The following is a 22,996-nucleotide window of genomic DNA, read 5'->3' on the forward strand; positions in this document are numbered from 1 at the left end:
GTTTGCCAATATGATTGATACAGGTCTTTACAGGGATTTAGAAAAGGGGACAAAAGGATGAAATAAAATCTTCATTCAGAATGAATGAAATTAGGCAAGCATTATTGTCCATAAATCAGAGGGTTGAGAATAAATGATTACTTATTATTAATTATCAAAGAAAGAAACAAAAGAATTAGAAAGTATGTATGTATTTTAATATGCATAATATTAATTACACATTATTATTAACATCTGTAAAATGAGAGATCTGTAATCTGTAAAATATACATATATTAGTCCTGTTAAATCTGTCTTTTTGAAAATAAAATGAAGACCTGTGGGCTTATAAGCAGCCATTTCCCCCCCTAAAGCAAGGGCTGTCAGCCTTTTTGAAATAAAGTAGTATTTTATATTGGTTTATGTGCTATGCATAATCTGTGCCGCTTATTCATTGGACTGATCAATGCAATAGTACTGCACTATGTTTATAGTATCATATTACCTGCTTAGGCTGCTTTAAGCTCTAAAAAAGACCTTACTGCAATACTTGCATGAGTGAATCTGACAAAGCCTGTCTGGATCATATTTCACCCTGAAGTCGTATCATGAGGAGTCAAATTTTCCATATAGCCAGCTATCATGTAACTTTTCAAAACTCGGAAAGAAAATTCCACTAAGAAGAGCAATTCTTTGATGATCTGATCTTTTCGGTGTGATCTTAACAGTGTGCACGGTTCAGTTTATTGTGGATCGATTTATAAACCTGTAATATAAAAATAATAAAACAAAATAGTCATATTAAATCTAACCAACTAACAAAAAGTAGGCCTGCAAACCATGTACTAAATAGTGGCACGCGTGAGATTCTCATGTTGTGAGTGTTTGTCTCCATCTAGTGGCCGAATTCAAGTACGCTACACAGATGCGTTGTGTATTGTTTTTATTCATTTATTGGTTGTATGTTATGGGTGTATAAATACAGAAAAATCATAATAAAATGTTTTGTTTTCTCTATAAAATGAACTGTGCTCTGCACTCACTATTACATTTAACCTCCTCAGGTCGTTATTGTTTGATTGCAACCCTTTTAATTAAATTATTAATAAACTTATTTGACTTATAAGTTGCTATTAAATAATTACTTTATAATGCAATCATTTTTTTTCTGTTAAAATATACAGAATATTACCTTTATTAAATAGATAATTAAATAATGAACCTAATACTCACCAATAAAGTTTTATTTAGGTCTTCTTCTTCTAATCATCTAGCCCCTAGATATAATTTGGGCCCCTTATTTTAGTTTAGTGCAAAATTAAAAAGGCTAAGAGGGGTGAAAGGCTTCAAACCACATGCTATTATACTATTTCCTGTATGAACTGAGTCAAACGGGGTTATGGTGCACCAAATGTATATTTAACTATACACCCAGCTGAAACAGAAATAATTGCAAGTGAACTGGTTAGACATAAAAAGAAACATGATTACGTTTTAAATTTGCTGTAGTTTTAGGAGAACAATATAATGTGGGCAGTCATCACAGTAATGTGAATATTATGTCAATCATATAGAAATGACTTCCTTCAACCTTAATAGACATTAAAACCAAGTTAATGTTGTCCCCCAAACCTGGCCTAATTTAACCAATCTTCTCCAAAATAAGTGTCAATCTCATCATCATATCTATTTCTGTGGAGATGTCTCAGGCTGAAATGGTTCTGATCTCTTTTCATCTGTTCTTGTGAGCTCCCAGCAGCCATCTTGATTGAAACTGTTGTGACAGGCCTCAGGAAGTGAAGAGTGTGTAATAGCAGAAGCCCCATGTATGCACTAATGCTTGCACATCTTGAGAGACGTAGAGTTTGAGTGTCCCATGTGACTTGTACACTTCCTCCAAACGACACTTTCTTTCTGTTTTTGCTGAAACAGGTTTTGAGCAGTTTTTTTGGAATACGACCGAGAACCAGGTACGAGTGTCCACTTTATTCAATTTTTGTAGCAGCAGCAGCAGTGGGTAATGACAGAAAATATGAGATGATGCGACAAAATAAATGTTTTCTGGGTGGCAGCTGCTTACTGAAAGCTTATTGATGGTTGCTTACATTTTCGCTGCACTAAGTTAGATCTTTATTTCTTACATCTTTACTGCATATCAGGTAAAAAATAAGATATGTAGAGGGACACATGTGCTATTTTACATGCATATCTGTAGCAAATTTGTATGTATATGCATTTAAATGCATGCATATGCCATTATATTATATAATAGTATTACTGACCTTGATATATGACAATATATCAGGTCAGAAATTCAACATATTTTGTTTCTGAAATGTCTGATGAAAAGTATTGACTGTTATGTGAACTACATCGTTTCCCTGAGCTTCCCTGGCAAAATGTCAGAACTGATTATTTGAATGTTTAAAATATGAATATTTTCTTAAACTATAACTTTTATTGGAATTGAATTCCCTTATAGAGATTGCAGACTGTTGCCCACTGTTAAAACCATTGTTAAAAAAGCAACTCGTCATGCACGGCTGAAAGTGGCACTGTTTCCGTAGTGCTTTTTTTTTTTTTTTGAAGATTTATTTATTTCCTGTCATGCTAGCATGTGCTATCATAGAAATGGTGGATTTCATGGTTTACCATTTTAAATATAAATATACACATAATCAGAGTCTTTGTATTGCCGCAGATGGATAAATAATAGTAATCAAATAAAATAAAAAGAACAATATCAATATAATTAGGAAAAATAAGGATAATTAGTTATTAGAATATGCTTAATGTATTGTGATTTTTGCATCGTTCTGTAAATGGCATCTGATCTTGATATCTGTACACTGTGATCATGACATGTTTACTAATTATAGTTCATCTTAAAGAAAATGGAAAAAAAAAAGAAAGAAAGTACACTAGTGGTTGACATAATTGTCACTGTCTAAAACCTGCTAGAGTAATGACAAAAAATGGCTGTTAGTGTGAAATGCACTGTAGAGTTTTGCAAGAGTCGGCTGTTTATTTTGAAGTAAAACATTTGACAAGTGAAGGCAAATTATCAAAATAAGAAAAACTTTTATTCAAGTTTAAGTGTGTGTGTATATATATATATATATATATATGTGTGCATCAAGTTCAGATGCTGTAAAAAAACAAAAAAAGCATGACAGATGAGTTCCTCCACTCTCTACTTGATGGTGCAATAACACTGGTGTTGAAACTTTTGACACAAAAATCTGCTTACAGACAGCAAAACAAATAATGACACAATATTAAAATATGTCAAAGAAAACAACTGAATGTAGTCTATATATCACTATATGTAAACATTTTTTAAAAGCTGAAATTGTTATTGTAGCTTAGATGAAAATGATTCAGGAAGTGAATTTAGTCCATGTCTTGAAAAGACCAGTAGCGTTTTGATATATTGAAAAATTGTAATAATTTTATCAATGTGACTGAACTGCAATGGAATTGCCTGAAATTCAAATTAGATGTCTCCAGTAACAGAGTTTTGTGAACATGGTACATTTAAAATAATTTTACAGAGGCATATGCTACTACAAAACCAATGCTAGTTAAGACTAGCACAGGGAGGTTATCACCAAGCCTACTCATCCGCAAATGTAATATATGCACATTTCCATATATGAAAAAATCATATTGTCATGTGAAGTAAAAACATGCATGAAACATATAGAAATTAGAACTATTTCATGTATTATTCTATATATATATATATATATATATGAAGAGTTCATTTGCAAAAACAGATAACTCAGAAAAAATATAATTCTCAGAAATCATGTTTTTTTTCATTGTGCATTCCAATTCATCTCAATCCAACTGCAGTTGGGTTACTTTGACTAGGTTAAAAAAATACCTTTAAAAACAGCTAACTAACACAATAAAAACATGATAACATAATAAAAAAAAGCAATATTTTGAAAATTGTAAAAAATTGAGTTATGTTTTTGCAAATAAACTCTTCATATCTAGTCCATATAAATACGTAGCCTATATGTTTTTATATAAGGTATAAGGCATTCAATGTAAAACCCATTTCTATATGTTAATATGATATAAGTAAATATAAATGATAGACCAGTATTAATATAAAGAAATAAAAGCACGTTGAAAGTTGCTTTTAAATCCTAGTTCAAAATGATATTCTGTTCTCGACGATAAAATAAGCTGCTGTTTAAACAACTGAACATAAAATCACACTGGAATACATTCAGAAAGTCAAATATAGTCAAATATAATATTAAGGCAATTTTTAACAAGAGGTTGATGTGTGTTCTCAGAACAGGGATATTTTTCATAAATATTAGGTTGGAGCAAATTGTCACATGCTTTTATTTGTTAAATTAAATTTTATGCAATTAATTATTGGATGTAATTAAATGTAAATATTTCTGTGTGTCTGACTCATGTGTAGTTTATATTTTGAGCCATTAAGAATAACAAAGGACAGATTTTGTATTTGTATTTTGCAATTTTTTTTCCCCTCAGTATCAAAGCGATGCAGAAGCAGCCAGCAATGGTGCTTCCTGGAGCCGTTCAGATGAGGATCAAGAGCTCTCAAAGCAGCACTGGAGAGAGACTCAGCCAGACAAAGTCTATGGTCCTACCAGAACCTGACACACTACAGAAACCTGTGAGCATGAGCGCAATCACACAGTCCAGGACCAATTAAATGATTTTTTGCCCCTCTGTCCATTCAGGAAATACATGCTGCACGAGTGTGGGTAACTGTATTTCATGCAACACCTAATTTGCAGCTTCCTGTTGCAATGGCTGTTTTTAGAAACAGACACAGAACAGCAGAGGGCAGGCCAGCACTGCTGCACAGGACCGGCTGCTTTCACTGCTGTGGAAATGTAGCCATTTTCACCAACCGAAAAAAAAACTGCAACCCAAAACATGCACTGTCTCTGTGTTGTTACTCTTACAATAATTTTGTGTCATAGTCACAATATATTTTTATGATACCTAAGAATTACTAAAAAAAACTGCAATTTTAATCAGAATTATAATGGAATATGAAATATGCATGGAATTAAATTAAATATGGGATTACTTACAAATATGTAAAACTTGTAAACATGCATGTAAATTAAATTCTGTGCAGTGACTAACCTGATCAAATCAACCAACCTGAAAAGACATGATCTGTACTGTAGTTAACAGAATGTTGCATATCAATTTATCCAAAAACATCAATAAATAAATACATAAACTATTACATTATATATTACAGGATTTATATTACAAAAAAACAAAATGTGGTCACAACTTAGTCCATAGTTTCAGTATTATTTGGGTGAGAGATATTCATTTAGCAACACATGCTCTTTGTTCAGATCAACCGTCACCGGAGGAACCAGTCTCAGCATAACGTTGATGGTTCTGTTAGGCCACAGGTATGATCTGTCGTACCTCCTCCATTACCACAATTGGGTTTTTAAATGTGTCTGCGAGAAGAGCCTGCAGCGACTGATTTACGCTCACAAAGTTCATAATATAATAATTATTTTAAAGAACGGAAATGTGAGCTGTGTAAACAGAGTTTAGTATTTCATTAAACAATAAATTTAAATCCTGGTTTCAAAACTCTTTATTTTTAACCAGTAAATGAACCAGTAAAATAAATAAAGATGCAGCAGCCAACCAGACTATTTCCAAACCTTTTTTACTGTAGTTTTTAAATTCTGGAAGACTAAATAAGTGTTTGTGTTTGTGCACTGTTTACAGACTATTTTAAAAGGAGAATATTTGAACAAAGCCAAAATTGCTGAAGGAGGAAAGAAATTACGGTTTGTCTGTCTATCATTCAATCAATCAATTTATCTATCAGTTTTTCTCTGTCTGTCTGTTTGCCTACAAGACATTTAAAGATGATTTTCACAGGAAAAACTGGACTTCAACCTGGGTTGTTCTTTGCTCCAATCAACTATTGTTCTATAAAGAAAGCAAACAAGAAGCCGTGGCAAATTTGGTAAGACCACAACACATTTACACACATCAACAAAAAGAGCAACTGCACCTGTATTTAGATTTAAAAAAATGTCAAACAAATAAATCCTACCTTTATAACAAAAAATAAATGCGTAAAAACATGAAACAGAATTGTATGAATAGCTACAGATGTGCATTAAGCAGCATAACTGTTAGCGGCATGGGCGGGGAAGCATAATGATTTCCATATTTGTCTCACTTCTTAACTTTGACTTTGATTCCGACTATTTAAAACACTGCTGAAAAAAATAAAATAAATTACCCGTCATGCACGGGACTCTCCACCCATATTATTATTCTGCTGATTTGAGCAGTATGTCGTGATAGAGACAGGAGGTTCGGATGAGAAGAGGTTTGCTACCTTGTCATGCTTGTAAATGGTATGTCGAGGCCATCGATGGGGTCAACTCATATTAGTTTCAACATCACTCATGGTCAAGTGGCCATAAAGCCCCCGAGCTCTCTGCCATTTCTGTGGGCAATACACACAGAGGTCATCAGGATGAAGTTAAGTATTTTTGCCACCTCATTAAAACTGTAGGACTGCATGAAATGCCCCTTTACTGACGTGGAGCCTTTTTATTATTTCTGCCGCTCCCATACAAAGCATTTTAAATATAAATGTGAAAATCCCCTGACAAATGTGATCTATTATTATATAATATTAGGAGATCTGTCCTGTATCAAAACATTGTGCTCGTCAGTTGTTTATTATTTCACAGAGGCACGTAAGAGACACGAGAAACGTGGTGTTTCTATTTAGTATCTTGGCAAACGTGTTCAAATAATTGTCCTTTCTCCACAGAAACCAGGTGGTAAACCAGATGGTGTGGATCTGTGTGGGGCTGTAATCGGGTGGACAACAGAGAAATCCAGCCGAAAAAACGTGATTCAGGTAGGACAGTGGGACGCGATGAGCCAGTTCATCCTTTCATCTGTTTATCATCCATTAGAGCAAGCAAAAACTATGCAAATGCTAATAATTGCACTTGAATCTTAGTATATAGTGTTGATAGTGAAGATTTGACAGAAGTGCAAATAGCAACTCAGGCTTCCTGCTTCGTCTCTAATAATCTATCTCAAATCTCAAACTTTGTAAGATCACAGTTTAACCAAGTTGCTCAATACATTTATGAAGTCTCAAGGGATTGAAACGTCTACAGAGAAACCCAATTGCTTAGCGTCCAGGGCTTTCACCAGGCCAACGGCGCAAGAACTGTTGGAGCTGGTGTCATACCTCTCAAAAACCTTCAAGAGAAAATATATGCAGTCTTTTATCTGCACACAGTGACTGGATAGATCTTTCAGGGTTCGAAGTTCTTTAAGATCCAAAAGCATTTCCTGACATTTCTGTCCAGTCATTGTTGTCGTGAAGACTTTTCATTAGGATTTACGCAAAGCGAGATAATCTTTCATCTGGTGTTTTGGGTGCTCCAAATGCTTATCAATAAACTGATAGCAGAGTTAGCTCACATAATGAGGCAAAGCGAGGATAAAAAGCCGATTTCATCGCGAAATTATAGTATCTTATCGCTGCCACTGTACTTGCTGTCCAGTTTTTTGCCCAGAAATCTTTTCTTTTTTTTTCTCTCTCTCTCTGCAGGAGAGATTAAAAAGGCATTAAACGGTAATCTTAAATAATCCCAAACTCTCACACAGAAAAAGTGCTTGTAATGACGGTACCAAGCCATTTCGTAGTCTGCCACCGCTGTCAATCAACCTCAACCGGGATTAGAAATTAGTGTGGAGGCTCGTTAATTCAGCAGCGTGGAGAGTTAGATTTGTAATCTGTGAGGCATTCAGCCGAGGTCTCAAAGATCTGCTCGGCTTAGGGCAAGACAAAACACTTGTGTCAGATGAGGGATAGTTGTGATTAAGGAAGTTCACGTTCTTTCATTGGAGGTTTTGATCAGTGTCTTAAGCATCTGGAGTTGACTTTCATTCCTTTTTGTGCTTCTGTCACTGCCGATATTAACCTTAAATGCTGGTGCAGATCCTTATATCTCTACTAATACCAGGATTACAGCATTTATCAGTTGAAACTTAGCAGCCTTGAATCGCAATCACAACGCTGGAGGTGCTGTATTTAGCATTTTTGCAAATGAACATATTTTAAATGGCCATAAATTTGGAAATTGTGAACAAGTGTGCAAAGGGCTAGAATATAACTTTTGCTTAAGACATGAACTGCTGTTCAAAAGTTCTAGGTCTGTTATATTTATTTTCGCCAAGGCGTCATTCATTTGATCACAACTACAATTTAAGCAGCAATGTTGGGAAATATTATTGCAATTTAAAATAGCTGTTTAAATTTATTTTAAAATGTTATTTATTGATGATACATAGCTGAACTTTTTAGCAGTTTCAGCAATTACTCCAGTCTTTGGTGTCACATGATCCATCAGAAATCATTCTAATATGCTGATTTGCTGCTCACATTTCTTATTATCATTCATATTGAAAACAATGATACATTTATTCTCTGATAAATATTATAGTTTCGCCTTTTTTGTGAAACGGAGAATTTTTGAAGCATGTTTTCACTGTCACTTTTGATCAATGTAATATACATTGACTTTCATTTTTCTGTGATGTGTGGCAAAGCACATAGCATTTATGTCAAGTATTGAGTAAAATATGCACTTTTTCTCTTCTTGAACTAAGAATCTCCTTCACTAGAAATTCTCAGCACGCTGTTGTTCAGTGGTTTGACTCACACAGCCTTTCTGGTTCATTTAAAAGGGTTATGGACCCAGGGAGCTATATGCATTTATCACTTTCAAAGCTCCTACAAAACTAAATGTGTTTTCCTACACACAGATGAAACTCTAGAGCTGCTGAGAACACCACATTTCTTTAAAAGAGAGACCACTGAAACAACTGATTCTAGACTGTATGCACTTATACACATTTGTGCAAATCACTTAACACAGAACTAAAATCATGATCCTTGATCCTGCATTTCTAATTTGATCATTTGTATTGTCTTGAAGGAATAGTTCACCCAAAATTGTGAATTCTGCCATCATGTACTTACCTTCATTTCAAACAGTGTAATTTTAGCATTATACTATTGTAGTATATTTTATTTTTAAATTATTCTTTATTTGTATATTTTCAACTTTTATTTTTATTCCTTATGGTTATTTTTTAAATATGTTTCTGTTTAGCTTTAATTACATTTTTCTTTTGAGCATACATTTTTTCGTCTATTATTTATATTATGTTTTATTAAAATGACTGATTTTTTTAACTAAATCAACACTGGTTCCAAACCTGTTTGACTTTCTTTCTGCTATGGAAATCAAAAGAAGATATTTTGAAAAATATGGGTGTTTTTTTGTCCATACATTTAAAGATAATGTGGTTCAATGTTGTTTCCATACAATTAAAGTCTGTGTGGTTCAACATCGTTTTGGGCCCCTTTGACTCGCATTGTATGGACAAAAACAGTTGAAACATTGTTTTTTTTTTTTGCAGCTGAAAGAAAGTTATACATGTTTTGAACTACATAAGGGAGAGAGTAAATGATGACAGAAATCTTACCTGTGAGAAACAAATCAAATACAGATTATTTTTCTTGTACTAAACAACCCACGGAAAAGTATTATCTTCCAAAACATTCATCCTGAAAACCAAAGAACTATCCCGCACAGCCTATCAGTTTTCAATACAGCAGGAAACAAAAAAGTCAGACAATGGAAATCCAAGTCTCATCGTGTCCGCGTTTGCGTCACCTGCGTGAAAAAGACTATCAAATCCAGCAATCCTGTCACACAAAAGCGAGTGCACTAAGACTTTACAACTGTCTCGTATTATTGACAATAGGTGCCTGGCATGCGTGTTTGAGAATCAAGAGGAAACATCTGAGGCTGATTGAAATATCATATGCCGGCATGTGGCGTCAAGCTGGAGAGACAGCAGAGCTAAAACTTAAACTGTTGCATTGTCCTTTCACCTGTAGCTTTACATTTTCCCTTTGTGTATATCATAAACTGCAACAATAAACTATTAGTGGATAATATTATGGTTTTAAAGCATGCAGAGTTAAAGGAGGAATCCTTGACTAAAGTCAGACAGGGTTAAAAAATAAATGAACAAATTAATCCTTCCTCAAAAAGTGGACAGAGAATAAGCAGCAATTACGAACCAATTTGTACCATTTGGAATGAGGCCAGCAGAGGCTATTGTGATGTTTGATAAGCAGCATGTGGTTCATGTCCATACGCCATCTCCTAAACTGTCCATGGAAGTGAAGATCTTTGGCCAGACACTGTCAGCGGCACCTTTCGGGCATGTTTACTGCAGATTATGACAGACTGACAGGCCTACAGTGAGCAGGAGAGATCTGACACTTCGAATGGCTTGCCTAGAAGGACCACTAAGTATCGTGCTCTTGAGAGGACACTTTACAGAATTGAGCTAATGAAGTGATGTATTGTCTAATTACAGGATGTTGTTTAGATTGTCACTCATTGTGGTAGATTTAAACAGCCTTAACCTGACTGTCACAGCAGTGGGACACTCAACGCTGGACTTTGTTGTCATTTCTATCAAAATATATTTGATCCAAATGACATTGCAGGCTAAAGGCGTAGCACATTTAACGATTTGTGAGCAATGTTGGCAATGCACTTGGAAGGATCAGTCTTTAAAAATAACTTTAATGGTTGACATTGTTTCTTTGTCTCCAGATGTTTGAAATGTAAAGAGATATGAATGAATTTTTCAATTAATATTCGAGTCACATCCACTTGTTTAAAACACTTTTCACTTTTTTTTACTATTTATGTATGTATTTATTTCAAAACATTTCCACCACATCTCAAATGATAAAAAATAAAAAAATAAAAACACTTACTACTTAATACTAAATACTTAAGGTCATTGCACACTCAGTTCGGAATTTTCATATGAGTTTTTTTTCTGTATTTGTCATCATTTCCTATTAAAATGCTTGGAAATTTTAAAGACGCAGAAAATTGAACCTGATCTGATTTTTTTATTTTTATGACGGATGAAAGTTTTGGAGGCAGTGTGTTAACGTGATTGACACTACATGAGGTCATATTTAGTTTTTAACGCGCGAGAATTTCGGACTCAGTGTGCTTTACTTTACTAAGCGTAACTGCAGATAGCATTTTATGTACCCTAAATACATATAGTTAAATAATATTTTTGTGCTTTTTGCATAATTTTGACAAAATTACAGATTCATTGGAATTTTTTTTTTTTTATTATTGAAGTCAGTTCAAGATGTTTATTTCGAGTTATTTTAAATTTTTGAGTTATCGCATATTTTAATATTTAGTAATATATTTTTATATAATCTGAGACAATAGTAAAACAATAGACAAAAGACATAAATGACATTTTATTTATTAAAAATAAATGACGCTGAAAAATTTTCCAAGATACAAAATATATTACTGTAGATATGAAATATATTACTGTACCTCTAAGCTTGCGATCAAGCAATCTTTTTCTTAAGACCACTTTGCAAGAGAGTTGAGGGAAAGGTATTTGCTTGTCTTCAAAGCTGCTTACATTGTATTGAGCATTACTTTCAGTATTCATAACAAAACAATATACTTTATATTCGGTAATAATCATGGGGCGAACGGAAGGATTTGAGATTCAGCCAGCAGATTACAAAGGAGATTAGAGCCGCAAAATAACTCTCTCTTAGCAAGAGCATACGATTTACAGTGTCTCAGGACAAATAGTTCTTGCTCAGGAAAAATAAAGAACTCACTTTTTGTTTTTCAATTTAAGAAACGCTCTTTAAGCCAACCTACAAAACCACTGCTAGAGAGAACACATTAAAAGTCCTTGTGACATCTTCCCAGTGGGACAACTAGCCCTGCTTGCTTCTGTATTATGTATTGCTAACTTTAACTTTTAGTTCAGCTGTTCATTTGTGGAAGTTTTTTGTATTTGCATGTTACAACTCACAATTTTAATCAAATCCACTGATGGTTCAATCCTTTACGAGAATAGCTTGCTCATTTAAAATTGAAATCTGGTGAATGTAGGTTACGGAAACAGTTTTTCTCGCTCGTGAAACATTTTACAAAGATTTTGTTTCTGTCATTGTTATTATTAATATTTTTAATCTGGCCTATGCAGTCTGAAGCATTGAATTAAACATTGTGCACGAGAAAGTATCAGGGAAACGCAGTGCATCTTCCTCCATTTCCTCTGATTTTGCTTTTGTTTTCTCTGGGAAGCCGATAGCTCTCTTAGCCAGACCCATCTCAGGAGTTGTGGAAAATTGGAGATAATTAACCCTCCTATCTAAAGCGCTTCAAAGTTGAGTTATGTCTTTATGTAGCTTGCAAATTAATGTTTAATTTAACAGCAAAACACAAATGTTCAGTCACAAATAGCACTCTGGTCTTTGTACCGCTCTGCATAATTAAACATTAATGAAGAGTCAAAGTGAGAGCCCAGATATTCAAATTCCCCCTCATTAAACAGTGTTATTAAAAGCGTAGTGCTTTTATGTTATACGCTTTCTTATTTCCACTCGTGCAACACAAAACTTTCCACCAGTCCCTGCTTTCCAAACAGCTCCTCTGCCAATTTGCCATTTTCCTGACCAATAATATTCTTTCAAAACATTTTTTAAATATGTATTATTATTATTATTTTAACAACATTGATGAGAGATTGTGTAACAGACTATCCAGGCTATCTGCAATAAGAGACACTGAAGGTTAAAGTCACCAATGTTAAATACAGGACTGTAATAGTATGCTGTATATGTAACTTATTTTTAATGCAAAAAGTGTATTATTTCATATACGGAGTGATGCAGAAAGTGAATAGACATTGCATTTCTCTAAAAAAGAAAAACAAATACGTAGCTATTTAATATACAAAATAAATGACAGTTAGGAGATGTTAGAAGAAGATAGATGAAAATCAAAAATTCCATTACAACAGCAGTAAAAATTGCAAGGCTTGTTAAGTTGTTCATAACAGCTTTAACTGTCCATAGAAATATATGTGCATACTACTAACATTGCATTACATCTATGGGCCCTTCTTTTTCATGGACATCACCACATGCAGAGATGAAACATAGCATAAATTATGAGAGCTTGATTCTGGAGAGGTATTGGTGAATATAGCAGTGGGTAGTTGGAAAGATGATTATCGTTTTTTCAGAAGCAGAAAGGACAAAACTCATGACTCATCAGCCAACGCTTTCAGATAATCTTCATGAAATCAAAGACCAATGCAATGTTTTGGTTTTTGAAACCGCTTGATTTACAGGATGAGCTATTCTGAAAGACATAAAATGTGTTTCAGTTTAACTTAATCGAGCTTTGGTGTTGAATTTATTAAGGCTGGTTTGGCTTTGAAATACTATTTGAATTATTTGATACATTGCGTGCTGGGTTGTGAGACATTATCACCGCGCTTTCTTCTGAATCAAAGTGGAACGGCAATGTGTCATACGGTTCATTTTATGTTCAATGTCCAAAAAGAATGAGAAAAAAAGGATGTTGTCACATGCATAAAATATCTGTCGACTCTGCATAAAAGGGGACTGATTTGCACAAGCTTCACGCATTGTACAACAGCAAAACCAGAAAGAGATATGAAACTGCCATTTGAAAGTTTCTGATGACCTGCAGCACAAATATCCTTCATTAAAGTGGATCTGTTTCACCCGTTCAAACCGCCAACAAGGACTCCAACAAGTCCACCCCAATACAAACTATTACTGTCATGTCCGCAGGCACCCTCCAGGAAAGAAGGAGCTTCAGAACAAACATGCTCTCTCGGATGTTCCACTCTGAAGAATAGAGGGATCGCAAACACACTCTGACAAGAATTGTGCCCCTAACCATTCCCTCTATATTCACTCCATCCCCAAAGAGACTGCTTGATTCCCCCTGCCACCCTCTCTCAAAGTCAGAAAAGTCTGTTTTAAACAGGCAAAAACTTTGGACGTCTATGTGGAGTGACTGTATGGGGGGAAGGAGAAATGTATTCTGTGATCCGGCCTGGTATTTTTAGAGACTGACCACTCTAAAATGATTTTAGGTTTTTGAAATATGCAGTGTCAGCTCTCTTTAAAATAACAAGTATCTGTTCTGTGCAACAGTATTTGACAATTCTGACCTTAGCGTTGGTGTTTGCTTGCATTTTGTTTCTGGGAAGGCCACTTATTCTGTGCGACTGTGCCATGTGATGTTATGGCAGTCTCGAGAAATAAGTCTAATGTTTAGTCAGGTATCAAACTAATAGCTTGTCAAAAGGCTTAGTGCATCTGAGATTTCTCACTTTCCATCTTTTTGTATTTTTGTTTGTTTGTGTAATTGTATCCCTGAGATCTGCCGTCTTCACACAATGTTTATTATTGACTTTGCATTTTTAGCTTTTAATGTGGAAAAAAGGGAGTGTTTTTTGTTTTGTTTTTTCTCCTCATACACTACCCTTCAAAAGTTTTGGTTTGGCAATATTTTTAAATGTTTTAAAATAAGTGTTTTTAATGCTTACTAAGGATGCATTTATTTGAAAAAAAAAAATAATAATAATAATACTTGAATATTTGACTATTTTGTATTTGAATATATTTTAAAATGTAATTTATTCCTGTGATGGCAAAGTTGAATTTTCAGCAGTCATTACTCTAGTCTTCAGTGTCACATGATCCTTCAGAAATCATTTTAATATGCTGATTTGGTCCTCGAGAAACATTTCTCATTAAGCAATGTTGCTGCTTATTATTTTTGGGGAGACATACAAAAACTAAAAACATTATAGTTTTAATCCTGACTAATTAATTTTTCTATAATGGATTTTTCAGGGTTCTATAATGAATAAAACGTTTAAAAGAACAGAATTTATTCGAACCTGAAAGAAATCTCTTGTAACATTATATTCTCTTTTGACCAATTTAATATGTCTTTGCTGAATAAAAGTATTAATTTCTTCATAAAATTAACATTTATTTGGTTACAGTTACAGTTAAAAGCAATGTTACAGCAAGCAATAAAAGATTGTACTATTTTGCTATATACAGTTCTAGAGTTGTGATGTAGTACAGTTTATTAATACATAGGTCTGTTATTGGCAGGTGACGCGCCAGCTTGCTTTAGTGCTATGCCACTTTTAAACTTTTATTTCAACTGTCTTTTTCAAACAGATAACCACCTCAAATGGTCATGAGTTTTTGCTGCAGGCAGATCACTTTCCAACCATCTGTAAATGGCATGATGCCATCAAGAAAACAGTGGATAGTGTGGTAAGTTAATTGCTAAAAGACAAAATAGATTTTTATACATTTTTACATTAGCATGTACTCATTGGGGAATTTAATTATGGGTCTTATACTACATATGAAGAACTATATTTTTTAATATATGGGTAAATGGTTAAATACACTAATTCATCAGTAGCTAAACGTCTAAAACTGGGATAAATACTTCAAATAGCAACATTTTTTGGATGTTATTTCTGCGTCTAAGTGATGAATCTTTTATATGATGTTGTGGTGTAGTCGAGTGGAGCTGGAGGCCAGACCTGTGGTAGAGCAGCCCTACACAGGCCCAACAGCATAGAATGCTTGTCCAGACCGACCTGTGAACCCACCAAACCTAAACCGAAAGAGATCAAATCTGAAAACAGACACTCCCTCAGTGAGTAACGTGTGTGTGTGTGTGTGTGTGTGTGTGTGTGTGCGAAAGAGACAGAGGGGAGAGAGGTGATAACTGGCAATCAACACAGAGAGTTCAGAAACAGTGAGTGTGTCGGGTTGCAGCTTCTCTTCACCACTGTTTAATATCCACATTCATGAGTTTAGCAGAACAGATGATACGGTCTGTTCACCAAACCTGTCTAGATAAAGTTTAACCACAAAATCAAAAGAAAAAAAAAGTAATTATATATATATATATATATATATATATATATATATATTAGTTTAGAAAAAAATTATCATTACTATAATATATAAAAAAAATGATGTATTATTTTTTTATTAGTGCTGTCAAATGATTAATTGCGACTAATCACATCCAAGTTTTTGTTTACATAATATGTGTGTGTGTACTGTGTATATTTATTATGTGTATATATAAATACACACACATACAGTATATATTTTGAAATTATTTCCATAACAATGGAAATTCAAAAAACAAACAAACTAACAAAAAACAACATTTTAATTCTGTGAAATGCACTTAATTTGTTATAAATCGATATTTTGTCTTGTTACTTTAAAAATATATAAATATCATAATGGTCCAAAAATTTAATTATTAATCAAATCTATATATACAAAAAAGAGTAGCATATAATTTCAGTTTTTTCTCTTTTGATTTTGGGATGAAATGTGACCTGGACAAGTTTTTGTGCAATTCACTGTTACGACGCACTGTAGATCTTTTTTTTCTGTGCAGTTGTGGTCACATTCTGAACAGGAAGCACAGCAGCACCTTGACCACATGCAGTCTGGTTACTGCGAGACAGCACTACAGCGAGAACATCCGCGTTTAACATGACGATGTAAAATACAGACACATTAGCGCATCTCATTACATCATTTACTATATGAGATAGAGACCAACAGAAGCTGAATTTCAGACATTATATACGGCTGTTCTGAACTCCGTTGAGATGTTGAGTAAGACGGAGTCAGTCTGCTCTCTGTCAATCATTATTATAAATTACAAGATACTTGACACTCTCCAAACGCTTCTGTCATTGGTAATTGCAGCATTTTCTGCCTCGAATGAGTATCAAAGAGAATTAATTTACTACTGTACTGAATACTGGGCAGTAGGCCCGAGCTCTCGCTCGTCACATACTAATCACTGGACTTGTGAAGATGTTGTAATATTGACACTAACATTGGCCGGAATCAATAAATAAATGCTGTAAAATGAGATATTCACGTACACTGGAGAATATTTCAGCAGAATGTTTAGTAATGTAGTGCTTCTGATTTGCTTTTGAGCAGTGTGGAGAAAGGAGACACTCTTATTTGCATGAGCAGGACTTGCACAAAGACAGCCTCAAAAGAATGTGGCGAGTGTTCAGTGACAGCATTGTTCCTGTGTCTCCTCTGATCCCCCGCACAGTGTTCAAGCTGAATTACAGCGCCTCAGACAGCGCAGACAAGAATGGAGTTAAGAACAGACTGAAGAAGTTCATCTCCAGACGGCCCTCCATGAAAACACTACAGGAGAAAGGCCTTATTAAAGGTGAAGCATTCGCCATGTGCGCTCCACACAATACACTGTATAAAAAATTCAGGAAAAAGTACAGTAAAAATGTAAACAACTTTAAAGAACAACCATGAAATTGTACATTTTATATCCAGTATATCCAGTAAATCCAACAGCCCTTTTCTGCCAAATTAGTATAACCCTGCTGCTACTAAACTTGGTTTTGTATCTTTAACATTACTGACAACCACAATAATAACGCAGGTGGTAAAGAGAAAATCACATGATGATTTGAAGTTCATCCCGCGCAGCTTTTCCATTTTTAATATATAGAAAGTGCACTATGTCATACACCAGTAGAAAAACAACAACATCTTGATAACACATTACACTAATGCTATAAATATTTACCAACAGAAGATGTAACTGATAATAAATAATATGAAGAATTATTTCCATAAAAAACAAAAAAACCATCAAATGTCACATTGCAGGTAATTCTGGGAATAAACATTTTTTTCATTGTAACTTATTAGACGACTTTCTTTTTGTTACCAAAAACTGTACATTCAATAATATTTTACTCTATAACATGAATTGTAATGTTAGGTATTTTACAGTTTTTCACTGTATACAGTAAGGGAACGTTAAGATTTCAGGGAACTGTTAAAATTACAATCATCTTTTTACAATGTTAAGCTCATCGTCGACTATCAGATTCAAAAATCTTGTGTTTTTCATTTAACAACTTTGCCCAGTTGTAGCCCAGTTAATAGTCATAATTACATGCTACATAATTACAGGTTACATATTACATGATGACATATGAATGTGCAATCTTAGGACATTAGTTTATTTTGGCTCTGCATGTTTCCATATTAAACACAACTGTGACCCAGTTAAAAAAAAGAAGGAAGCAAGAGATTATTTTTCCTTTACACATTATAACAGTTCAACAAGCAATCCCTGATGCCGATTCTTAAAGACTGTAACTAATTTATTCCATTCATGGCGTACACCAAACATAACATTAAAGGATATTTTAAGCATACTTGGAACCCTCGGATGAAGGTAATGATATCTTTAATTTCCTCTGGTGTCAAAAAAGACCCTTTAATGTAGTATCTGTGGGGGTAAATGGGAGATCAAAGAGGACAATATTGAGGGAATGAATAAAACTACTGTGGGATTAACAGAGTAGCGCAGGTGGCCCCTAACATAGCTATTGCTGGCAGAGCTCCAAGGCCAGCTAGCCCGCTAAACATCCATCGCGAAATTAGGATCGTTCCATATTGTACTGACGCTTTTTAAAAGTAATTTATTTAGAAATGCCCCTCCTGCCTGATATTTCTCTTGGAAACCTTCTGAATGTGCATTTGTATGCAAAGGTGGCTTGCTTGCAGTCATTTATGCATTTAGCACATCGCCACTTCCCCCCAGCTCTTCGCGGGTGCCGAAATGAGAGCAGGACATCTTTGATGTTCCAGAAGCCTCTGGGACAGCTCGCCTGGTCCTATATAAACCCAGAAAGCCAAATGATGAGGACACTTGCACCTCTGCTCTGACAACTGTAGTTTTGCTCATTATGGAGCGTTCTGATCTTTTGTGGGCCGTCTTTGAAATATGACTGCCTGAAAACATTCCACTATGCATTTCAGCTGTGAAATTCCTGGGTCACACGTTACATTATAGTGCTCATAATTATGTGTCCTTAAATAAGCAGGCCTATTGAGCACTTCTTAATCTGTAATTATTTTTTTGAAGCAGCTTGTAATTACTTATTGCTATTATAAGTGCTAATAATAGTAATAAAAAATATAATAATAATTACATGATATGTTGATTAATAATCAGAGATATCTTGCAGATATTTGTTGAAAAAAGCGCCTAAATTTAAGACACTGTTGTGGTAAACGAGTACATTGAATAGACAATACTAAAAGTCAATATATTGTTTATTTCCAACATAAACATGTTTTTCAGTCTTATGCCACTTGTTGCACAAATTTAAAGGGATAGTTCACCCCAAAAAAACCTAACATATTTACTCACCCTCATGTTGTTCCAAACCTGTATGGGTTTCTTTCTTATGTTGAACATAAAAGAAGATATTTTGAAGAATGCTGGTAATCAAACAGTTGTTGGTCCCCATTGTATTTCTTTCCTTACTGTGGAAGTCAATGGGGACCAACAACTGTTTGGTTCTTCAAAGTCCTTCAAAATATCTTCTTTTGTGTTCAACAATAGAAAGAAACTTGTATAGGTTTGGAACAACAACATGTGAGTAAATTATGACAACATTTTTGGTTAAATGCGTTTGTTTATAATTAATTGTACTAAACCTCATTAAATTGACAGCTCTACTATTATTAATCTTTATGCTACTTATTATTAGTATTTTATATTAATATTGTTAATAAATATTATTATATTAGTAATATTATTAATAATAATTTAAGATGCTGTTTCAAGTTAATTTATTATGCTAAATTAAATTTAGAACTCTTTTATTATTTTATTATTATCATTATTGTATTATTAATAATGGTAATCCTTATTTTATTAGTATTGTTAGCAATAAAAAATTGCATTAATGATATTGGTTTAATAATTGCATTTAATGATATATTATTAATTGTTTTTAATCATCATTGATACGTTTAATATGAATAAATTAACACCTATGACATGGACTCTGTAATACGAAGTGTTAGCAAATCCTAATTTAGCTTTATATACTTACTATTCTCAATGTCATGTTTTTTCACAGACCGAGTGTTTGGATGTCACATGCTGACCCTGTGCGAGAGAGAAAGGACCACAGTGCCCAAATTTGTGAAGTTGTGTGTTGAAGAAATAGAAAAACGAGGTATGGTTCAGAAAAGATGGTAATTTTTTTAAATAAATGATTGTGGTAGTGCCTTGCTGACTGACTGACAGATGTCTTTACCCCGTCCTCACAGGCCTGGAGGCTGACGGGATATACAGGGTGAGTGGCAATTTGTCCATTATCCAGAAACTACGCTTCCTAGTTGACCAAGGTAAGTTTAATTCTGTCATTATCTATCATCAGTGGTTGGTTTAAGGCTAGCAGCTGAATCAGTGTTCATCTAAATGACACATTATCAGTTTGGCTCTAAAGGCTTAGCTGAAAGGTATAAAGTGGTTCATTTGTATTAGGCGCCACAAATTGTTTGATAAGGATTTTCAATGTGGTTTGATATGCAGTGAAATGCAAGCAGGACAATGAGTTTGGCTCTCAAGGGTCGTATTAACGTTGACATAATGATTAGCATTTTTTAATTTCCTCATCAAACGACTGTTGTTCTAATTCTCTCTGTTGGCTTCTCTGACTGTGTCTCTCTTTCCCCAGAGGAGGAGCTTGACTTGGGCGACAGCCAATGGGAGGACATCCATGTCATCACCGGAGCGCTAAAGATGTTTTTCCGTGAACTGCCAGAGCCCCTGTTTCCCTTTCGTTTTTTCGACTTGTTTGTGGAAGCCATTAGTAAGTACTGAAATCGATACGAGCAAATCAGTGTTATTGCTACAAATATTTGGGATTAGAACCTTTAAAATGTATTACAAGGAATGATTAATTACCTTTCCCAGCGACGTGAGACTTCAGAATACTCAAACTGTGCTCAAGTATTCCACAGCAACATCAAGTTATTTCCATTCGTGGTTTACAGCTTAGTTTGACCCAGTCCTCCTAACTGTAATTCAAGCCACGGATGGCTCAACCACTCTTTGGTTGAGTCGTGCTATTTGGATTGACCCTCTTAGACGCATTCTTGCAGATCTGTCAGCCAAAAGGGGTCGCTCTTTGACAGGGAGGTGCTGAGATCATTCAAACTCCCTGTTTGGGGAATGGGGGAATTTCTCAGGCCAGAGGGCAAAGTCAGGGCCTGTGGTCCAGACAGAAACTGTCACCAGATCGGCCTTAGTGTCACGTGTAACCTCCCTCAAGCAGCACAGAGCAAACTCTGGGCCTCATCTCAAGCGTCCAGCTGACGCCAGTGTGTTTCTCTTGGGCAATCTACCTTCTGAAAGGCATGTACCTTGTGAAATATATATATATGTACCTTTGTGCTTAAAACAACATTTGTCCGGCACTTTTGTTTTATGACTTGTTCGGTTTCTGAAGCCCTGTTAGTTTAAAAACAAACACTTTCAGATTAGTGGCCGTGTGAACTACATAGTGGCGATAAGCTATGTACTAAGCCGTATACGGGCAAGTAAATAGAGAGTAAGTATAGAGCAAATAGGCAATGCAGAACATTGTAGGCGCAATTGCAGCTTTATGGACTTAAACATTGTGAACAGGAATGACGGAAGATAAGTTCGGAGTAGAAGTTTTCAATCCTTTTTATGCCAAGAACTCCAAGAAATTTTAGAGTCAGTTCCAAACAGTTTTTTTTTAAAGAAATTAATACTTCAACTTTTACTGAGGATGCATTAAATTGAACAGAAATGGCAGACCTCAATAAGACCTCTATTTCAAACAATGCTGTTTTTTTAAACATTGTATTTATCAAAGAATCCTGAAAAAAAAAGGTTAAGACGATTTCAACATTGATAATGATAAGAAATATTTCTTGAGCACCAAATCAGCAGATTAGAATGATTTCAAAGGATCATGTGAAGACTGAAGACTATTTTTATTATAATGAAAACCTTTTTTTTAATCGTAATATTTCACATTAATATTTGTTCTAACTCTTACAGTATTTTGATCAAACAAATGCAGCCTTACTGAGAATGTGAGAGTTCTTTAAAAAACATGAAATCTTTTTTATTGTTTTTAATGGTATAGTATATTTATACAGGGGGAATGCAAGTAAGAATTGTAAAGACAAAACATTTGAATAAATAAATAATTGACCTCAACCATGTCATTTAACTAATGCCTAAATAAATAATTAAAACATATTCTGGAAAATAATTTTTATTAGGCTAGCTGTGGTAAGTCAAGTGTCAAATGATGCATGTTTAAATGCGATTTATACGTTTTTCACAATCATTTTTCATAAATATGTCCTAGCGCCCTCTTGTGGCCTTTTGGGGTCTTGGTTTAGGAAAGTATCACCAATCATAACTGCAGAAATCATGATTGTTTTCACACAGGTTTCCAGAACTTCCCTGTCAATATTTTTATAGTCTGAATATATCTACTATATCTATGCTTTTTAGAGAAAATCAACCTACAAATCCCATACTTGTTTTATTTTATTAATAAAATTATTCAAAGCAACTTTAAGTTGTTTTTTTTCTCTAGTTTGTTTAAATCAATGAATGATTTAATTCTGAGAGTCTTGAGGAATGAACCAAAAGGCCAGCACGCTCACTGTAATAAGTGCAGGGATACCATTATGAATACAGCACCTCAGTATATCCCCACTGGAAGGAGATATGCGCGAGACAGAATGGGAACAGGCCTGGGGTGATCTTGTAAATTGCTAATAAATATTTACTCGCGCTGCATGTAGGCCAGAGTACCGCAAACTGCTTGTATCCAATTAATCAGTATGAGCCCAATCAGTTACAGATAGTGTTTAGACAACTAATTATTACTGTAAAATGCCCCTAATAGCGGGAGGTATAATTAGTTAAACCTGCAACATGTCTCATCAAAATGGAGGGTATGGGTACGTTGGTATAACATACTACTGTACTTCTGTTGTTGTTGTATGCAATATGTAAACAATAAACTCCTAATTTGCTGCTTATTAATAGCAAGTAAGGTAGTTGTTAAGTTTAGGTATGGGATTAGGGCTGTTGAATATGGTCATGCAGAATAT

At 34.4% G+C, this 22,996-nt stretch overlaps 1 protein-coding gene across 1 annotated transcript in view; it reads left to right on the forward strand.

Annotated features, from left to right (window-relative positions):
• Positions 1-1,794: 1,794 nt before the first annotated feature.
• Positions 1,795-22,996, forward strand: part of LOC306877406 (rho GTPase-activating protein 15-like) — a 37,447-nt gene continuing 16,245 nt past the window's right edge. Inside the window, exons 1-12 of the mRNA XM_079429179.1 lie at positions 1,795-1,949; positions 4,501-4,645; positions 5,352-5,411; positions 5,743-5,804; positions 5,899-5,986; positions 6,812-6,901; positions 15,170-15,268; positions 15,524-15,662; positions 17,109-17,231; positions 19,966-20,064; positions 20,159-20,236; positions 20,569-20,703. Coding sequence (XP_079285305.1) covers positions 4,511-4,645; positions 5,352-5,411; positions 5,743-5,804; positions 5,899-5,986; positions 6,812-6,901; positions 15,170-15,268; positions 15,524-15,662; positions 17,109-17,231; positions 19,966-20,064; positions 20,159-20,236; positions 20,569-20,703 — 1,108 coding nt within the window. The 5' untranslated portion in view covers positions 1,795-1,949; positions 4,501-4,510. The remainder of the gene's footprint in view (positions 1,950-4,500; positions 4,646-5,351; positions 5,412-5,742; positions 5,805-5,898; positions 5,987-6,811; positions 6,902-15,169; positions 15,269-15,523; positions 15,663-17,108; positions 17,232-19,965; positions 20,065-20,158; positions 20,237-20,568; positions 20,704-22,996) is intronic.

The sequence above is a fragment of the Barbus barbus genome (assembly GCF_936440315.1).
Source record: "Barbus barbus genome assembly, chromosome: 11".
Classification (NCBI taxonomy): Eukaryota; Metazoa; Chordata; class Actinopteri; order Cypriniformes; family Cyprinidae; genus Barbus; species Barbus barbus.